Consider the following 7,716-nt stretch of genomic DNA (forward strand, 5'->3'; position numbering starts at 1 on the left):
GGTAAGTGGAATTGTTACAGTATCACGTGGATACAAATCTAGCCGATATTTTTCTCTGTCAGAGCTGAACTATAAAGTCAAACCGAGAAATATTTGTGATGTAAATAAAGTACTTCAAAATTCAATCATTCCAGTATTAAAATAAATATTTATTTGTATATATATATATATTTTTTTTTACTGGGGAAATTCCACACATCTCTCACTCGCTTAGCTATAGCCTATATATTATTTATAGTTGGAAATATAATCAACCATTTGAAATATTACTTCTCATCAGTGTAAAGGCATAATATGTATACATGATAGTGCAGTCATGACGATATGCACACATTCATAGGCCTATATCCCTAAATGTTAAAACTATGAAGGCATAATTGTGTTCATTATACATACTTTTGTTACAGTGTTATACAATTAATATTCAAATCATTTTCCAAACTAATTTTTCATTCTTAATAATAGTCCCCCCCCCACCATCCGAACACATTCCTTTAACCTCGTTGCAATTTAGACAGAAGAAGAGGCCATTTTCCCCATTTAATACAAGATGTCTTTCTGACTCTGTGTTGGATGTTGTTGGTGACATCACTCCTCATCGCTGCTGCTGCTGCTGCTGCTGCTTGAAGAGTGCTGGGGAGGAAAAACAGGAACATTTTGGTCAATTAGCAGACTCTCTTACCCACAGTGACTTACAGTCAGTTCATTCAACTAGGTAAGACAATCACATAACAGTTGTGATCCGTGCTGGTAAGAGCTAGTACATAACTCGTTATCTCGACGACTGAATAAAGAAAAAGGCGGCATCACTCACACAACCCCACAATGAAACAAGAAGAAAATAGGTGGACAGAACCTCGGAAACCCAGAAATAAAATATTGCATCAGATGCTCAACAAAGTCCTGGGGATAGACATGTTTCAAAAGATACAGGCAGATGCAGGGCGACAGCAAGAGAAGGGGGTAGGTAAGCCTCACTCTCTCACAACATTGTTGACAGCAGGATGAGAAACGATATACTCACACAAATAAACAAAAAGTTTGGTACACACACATTATTAGTTCTCATGGCAAGAGCCTTCGATTTCCAGTCTTCCTAGTCGTGTGATGAACAAAACTTGTGAGTATGTTAACGCGAGGCAAACAGGTCAGTAAAATACCTCAGAGGGGAACCAGACTCAACTCAGAGTACACACAGTGGCTTGATCCAAAATGGCACCCTATTGCACTACTTATGACCAGGGCACTATAGGGAATAGGGTGCCAATTGGGAAGCACAGAGTGAGTCATGGTACCATCAGTGGGAGGTACAGTCACCTGTCAACTGCACTCAAAATCCACAGACCCTCCCTGTTATTGCTTGACACACAGACACACACAAACAAACAAACACAGAGAGACACCCACCTTCTTGTGGCCTCCATGATGCTTCAGGTGTTTGTCGGCTTTGTGCGCCTTCTTCCCCTTCGCCTTCTTCATTTTTTTGTGCGCCTTGTGTCCAGGGACTCCCATCCCGAATCCCGCCACACCCCCAGCCATGCCGGGATGCATGCCCCCGGGGTAGACTCCACCTGGGTGAACCCCACCAGGGTAGGGCCCTGGGTGAACTCCTGGGTAACCAGGTGCACCTGGTCCAGCTGGATAAGGGTGTTGTCCTCCTGGGTATTGCCCTCCTGGGTGTTGTCCGTAAGGCATGGATCCTGGAGGCATGGCTGGATTCATACCGGGGACCATACCGGGGGCCATACCAGGGGCCATACCGGGGGGATAAGCAGGGTTTGTGCCAGGGGCGTACATGGGGTTCTGGCCTTGAGGGTGTGCTGGGTTTGGACCAGAAGGGAATGCAGGGCTGTAGGCTGGGGGGAAGGCCGGGTTCTGGCCAGGGGGACCTGAACAGGATTTCATAAACGTTGTAATATATCCGACTGATATAACTTTGGCGATAACATGAAGATAGTTATGGCATAATATAGTATTACTATATTCTACCTACCTTGGTTAGGCCACATGTTGTGTCCTGAATATGAGTATGAAAAAGTGATGATCTCCTGGAAGAAACAAAAACAAAGTACTTTAAACAAACGAATAGCAGACAGGTAAAATTATATGCAACTTATTCATAGTCCAATTATTATATAGCCTATTCTAATGACAGCCACCTTCCCACGATACACATAACATGAACAGGTTAGTCCACTATAGAGCTTGGTCAATTATAACAAAATATCGACAAGTTACTATACAATAATATGATTCTATAAGAAATACTGTCGATTATCCTATGTAGATAACACATTTAATGCTTATTAACGATCTGCAGTTTGACTTTCATACCTGCGGTAGCTTCTTGATGTGGATCTGAGAAAGTTTCTCACGAATTCGTTGCTGTTTCTCTTCCGGATAGGGGTGTGACTAGTAAGGAAATACAATCCTCGGGAATTGGCAAGCAAGCCCCGCCCGTCAATAAAATGTTATGTGGGCTCTCCTCGAAATGATTTATAGGCGATGATGCGCTTGTATCGTTGGTAATGGATAGGTTAACACACCTAGGAAATTCAACTCAACAATACTGAATTGTAGGCTATTGCACAATTGGACGATACAGTCAAGTGGATTTCAATAGGGTACTGTAGGTGCGCAGTATGCGCACACAACTCTATGGGTAGGCCTATTGGACATAATGCGTAAAAGTGTCGTAAAAGATGTGCTTATCATCAGATAACCCCATAACATGTAGATGCGCAGTATGCGCACACAACTCTATGGGTAGGCCTATTGGACAGAATCGTAAAAGTGTCGTAAAAGATGTGCTTGTTGTCAGACACACCCATAACACAATAAACATACGTGCTACAGTAATATGCGAGAAGATAACATATGACGCATAGACAAAGTTCAGATTCTGCAGTCTTGAAGAAATATAGAAGATGCCATAGCGCCCAAACAAAGGAGCACTGTTTCAATCGAATTGGGTTTCTCCATGTCTAGGCTATTGCAGGGATTTGGTCCCTTTACTGTATATGTTTTTTTAATACTTTTTTAAATAATAAGATTTCGGGGTTTTAAATCTTCAAAGGCTCCTAGACAAAGTGTGCAATAACTATGATTATACACTACATGGCCAAAAGTATGTGGACACCCCTTTAAATTAGTTGGATTCAGCAATTTCAGCCACACACGTTGCTGACCGGAATACCTGGGATAGGATAAAGTAATCCTTCTAACCCCCCCCCCCCCCCCCAAAAAGATTTAGATGCACTATTGTAAAGTGGTTGTTCCACTGGATATCATAAGGTGAATGCACCAATTTGTAAGTCGCTCTGGATAAGAGCGTCTGCTAAATGACTTAAATGTAAATGTAAAATCGAGAAAACAGCCATGCAATCTCCATAGACAAACATTGGCAGTAGAATGACCTGTAATGAAATCAAATCAAATCAAATCAAATTTATTTATATAGCCCTTCGTACATCAGCTGAAATCTCAAAGTGCTGTACAGAAACCCAGCCTAAACCCCAAACAGCAAGCAATGCATGTGAAAGAAGCACGGTGGCTGGGAAAAACTCCCTAGGAAAAACTCCTGAGAAAGGCCAAAAACCTAGGAAGAAACCTAGAGAGGAACCAGGCTATGAGGGGTGGCCAGTCCTCTTCTGGCTGTGCCGGGTGGATATTATAACAGAACATGGTCAAGATGTTAAAATGTTCGTAAATGACCAGCATGGTCAAATAATAATAATCATAGTAGTTGTCGAGGGTGCAACAAGCACGTCCGGTGAACAGGTCAGGGTTCCGTAGCCGCAGGCAGAACAGTTGAAACTGGAGCAGCAGCATGGCCAGGTGGACTGGGGACAGCAAGGAGTCATCATGCCAGGTAGTCCTGAGGCATGGTCCTAGGGCCCAGGTCCTCCGAGAGAAAGAAAGAAAGAGAGAAAGAGAGAAAGAGAGAATTAGAGAGAGCATATTGACATTCACACAGGACACCGGATAAGACAAGAGAATACTCCAGATGTAACAGACTGACCCTAGCCCCCCGACACATAAACTACTGCAGCATAAATACTGGAGGCTGAGACAGGAGGGATCAGAAGACACTGTGGCCCCATCCGATGATACCCCCGGACAGGGCCAAACAGGCAGGATATAACCCCACCCACTATGCCAAAGCACAGCCCCCACACCACTAGAGGGATATCTACAACCACCAACTTACCGTCCGAAGACAAGGCCGAGTATAGCCTACAAAGATCTCCGCCACGGCACAACCCAAGGGGGGGGCGCCAACCCAGACAGGAAGACCACGTCAGTGGCTCAACCTACTCAAGTGACGCACCCCTCCCATGGACGGCATGGAAGAACACCAGTAAGTCAGTGACTCAGCCCCTGTAAAAGGGTTAGAGGCAGAGAATCCCAGTGGGAAGAGGGGAACCGACAAGGCAGAGACAGCAAGGGTGGTTCGTTGCTTCAGCCTTTCCGTTCACCTTCACACTCCTGGGCCAGACTATACTTAATCATAGGACCTACTGAAGAGATAAGTCTTCAGTAAAGACTTAAAGGTTGAGACTGAGTCTGCGTCTCTCACATGGGTAGGCAGACCATTCCATAAAAATGGAGCTCTATAGGAGAAAGCCCTACCTCCAGCCGTTTGCTTAGAAATTCTAGGGGCAATTAGGAGGCCTGCGTCTTGTGACCGTAGCGTACGTGTAGGTATGTACGGCAGGACCAAATCGGAAAGATAGGTAGGAGCAAGCCCATGTAATGCTTTGTAGGTTAGCAGTAAAACCTTGAAATCAGCCCTTGCCTTAACAGGAAGCCAGTGTAGGGAGGCTAGCACTGGAGTAATATGATCACATTTTTTGGTTCTAGTCAGGATTCTAGCAGCCGTATTTAGCACTAACTGAAGTTTGTTTAGTGCTTTATCCGGGTAGCCGGAAAGTAGAGCATTGCAGTAGTCGAGCCTAGAAGTAACAAAAGCATGGATTAATTTTTCTGCGTCATTTTTGGACAGAAAGTTTCTGATTTTTGCAATGTTACGTAGATGGAAAAAAGCTGTCCTTGAAGCAGTCTTGATATGTTCTTCAAAAGAGAGATCAGGGTCCAGAGTAACGCCGAGGTCCTTCACAGTTTTATTTGAGACGACTGTACAACCATCCAGATTAATTGTCAGATTCAACAGAAGATCTCTTTGTTTCTTGGGACCTAGGACAAGCATCTCTGTTTTGTCCGAGTTTAAAAGTAGAACATTTGCAGCCATCCACTTCCTTATGTCTGAAACACAGGCTTCTAGCGAGGGCAATTTTGGGGCTTCACCATGTTTCATTGAAATGTACAGCTGTGTGTCGTCCGCATAGCAGTGAAATTTAACATTATGTTTTCGAATGACATCCCCAAGAGGTAAAATATATAGTGAAAACAATAGTGGTCCTAGAACGGATGAATGAAGAGCTCAGTGACTTTTAACGTGACACTGTCATAGGATGCAACCTTTCCAGCAAGTCAATTTGTCAAATTTCTGCCTTACTAGAGCTGCCCCATTCAACTGTAAGTGCTGTTATTGTGAAGTAGAAATGTCTAGGAGCAACAACGGCTCAGCCGCGAAGTGGTAGGCCACACAAGCTCACAGAATGGGACCGCCGAGTGATGAAGCGCATAATGCCTAAAAATCATCTGTCCTCAGTTGCAACACTTACTACAGAGTTCCAAACTGCCTCTGGAAGCAACATCAGCACAATAACTGTTCATCAGGAGCTTCAAGATGACACAAGCCTAAGATCACCATGCACAATGCCAAGCGTCGGCTGGAGTGGTGTAAAGCTTGCCGCCATTGCACTCTGGAGCAGTGGAAACTTGTCCTCTGTGCACAAAGTGAGGTCAATACAGAAATGATTTTTCGAGATCGGTGTGAACTTGATTGGTCTGCACAGAGCCCTGACCTCAACCCCATCGAACACCCTTGGGATGAATTGGAACGCCGACTGTGAGCCAGGCCTAATCGCCCAACATCAGTGCCCAACCTCACTAATGCTCTTGTGGCTGAATGGAAGCAAGTCACCGCAGAAATGTTCCAACATCTAGTGGAAAGCCTTCCCAGAAGAGTGTAGGCTTTTATAGCAGCAAAGGGGTGGACGAACTCCATATTAATGCCCATGATTTTGGAATGAGATGTTCGACAAGCAGGAGTCCACATAGTGTCCACATAGTGTCCACATATTGTCCACATAGTGTCCACATAGTGTCCACATATTGTCCCCAAGGTGTCCACATAGTGTCCACATATTGTCCCCAAGGTGTCCACATAGTGTCCACATATTGTCCCCAAGGTGTCCACATAGTGTCCACATATTGTCCCCAAGGTGTCCACATAGTGTCCACATATTGTCCACAAGGTGTCCACATAGTGTCCACATATTGTCCACAAGGTGTCCACATAGTGTCCACATATTGTCCCCAAGGTGTCCACATAGTGTATATTCCGAATCAGGGGAGGATGGACAAAAATCCAGCGCTTTTTTTGTTGTTGTTGAAATGTCCTTTTTTTTGTTAGTTCTTTTGCTTTCAATCTTCAATAGCTCTTACACAAAGCGTGCCATGACTATGAAAATTATATATTCTGAGGAGGATGGGCAAAAATCCATAGCTTTTTTGTTGTTGTTGAAATTATTGTTAGATTTTTGTCCATCCTGCCCTGATTCAGAATATATCTATTTTCATAGTCATGGCATGTTTGGTTCAGTAGCCATTGAGGAGACAATACAGAATATCCACTGAATATCCAGTATAAAACACATTTTACCTAGGTTCCCAAACCTGTTGCAATCCTATTACCTGCTACAGCTCTCACTCTGATGATACTCATGATACTAATATTGACAGTATTAATCATTACAGTCTATTAACTCTACATGGGACGGCAGGTAGCCTAGTGGACTAGTGCATTGGAATGGTAACCGAAAGGTTGCAAGATTGAATACCCAAGCTGACAAGGTGAAAATCTGTCGTTCTTCCTCTGAACAAGGCAGTTAACCCACTGTTCCTAGGCCATCATTGAAAATAAGAATTTGTTCTTAACTGACTTGCCTAGTTAAATAAAGATACAAATAAAATACATCATAGGCTACAAACATGCACTGAGCCTAATCTTAGAAGAATGTGGGGTGGCAGGTAGCCTAGTGGTTAATAACATTGGACCAGTAACCAAAAGCTTACTGGTTCAAATCCCTGAGCCGACTATGTGTCGATGTGCCACTGAGCAAAACATTTAAACCTCAAGTAAGTTGCCCTATGACTACATTGTAATGTGAATGCCAGTAGACAGTTTTCCAGCTCCTCTTTTAAAAATAATTTACAGACTTGTGAACAATGAGATTCTGAAGTGACAATTACTGGATGTTAATGTGGGAGGACTGTGATGGAAATTTTTAACATAGTCAATGTTAAGTAAGGCATAGTGGTTAAGATAGATCACACTGCCCTCACCCACCTAGTTAAGAGGAATACATACATATATTTAGATTTATTTAACACTTTGTTGGTTACAACATGATTCCATATGTGTTATTTCACAGTTTTGATGTCTTCACTGTTATTCTGCAATGTAGAAAATAGTAAAAATAAAAAATAAACTTGAATGAGTAGGTGTGTCCAAACTTTTGACTGGTACTGTATGTGTGAATGTTGTTCATTGACAACAGCTCAGGGTTCAACACCATAGTGCCCTCC

The 7,716-nt window shown here is 43.2% G+C and overlaps 1 protein-coding gene across 1 annotated transcript; it reads right to left on the reverse strand.

Moving 5' to 3' along the window:
- Nucleotides 1-128: 128 nt before the first annotated feature.
- prr13 (proline rich 13) lies at nt 129-2,471 on the reverse strand. Its single transcript, XM_029774321.1, has 4 exons — nt 2,335-2,471; nt 1,994-2,048; nt 1,408-1,889; nt 129-633 (listed from the first exon to the last, which is right to left on the reverse strand). The coding sequence occupies exons 2-4, from the start codon at nt 2,007-2,009 to the stop codon at nt 589-591; spliced, it is 543 nt and encodes a 180-aa protein (XP_029630181.1). The 5' UTR covers nt 2,010-2,048; nt 2,335-2,471; the 3' UTR covers nt 129-588.
- Between the last annotated feature and the right edge of the window lie 5,245 nt (nt 2,472-7,716).

The sequence above is a fragment of the Salmo trutta genome, chromosome 14 (genome assembly GCF_901001165.1).
Source record: "Salmo trutta chromosome 14, fSalTru1.1, whole genome shotgun sequence".
NCBI lineage: Eukaryota > Metazoa > Chordata > Actinopteri > Salmoniformes > Salmonidae > Salmo > Salmo trutta.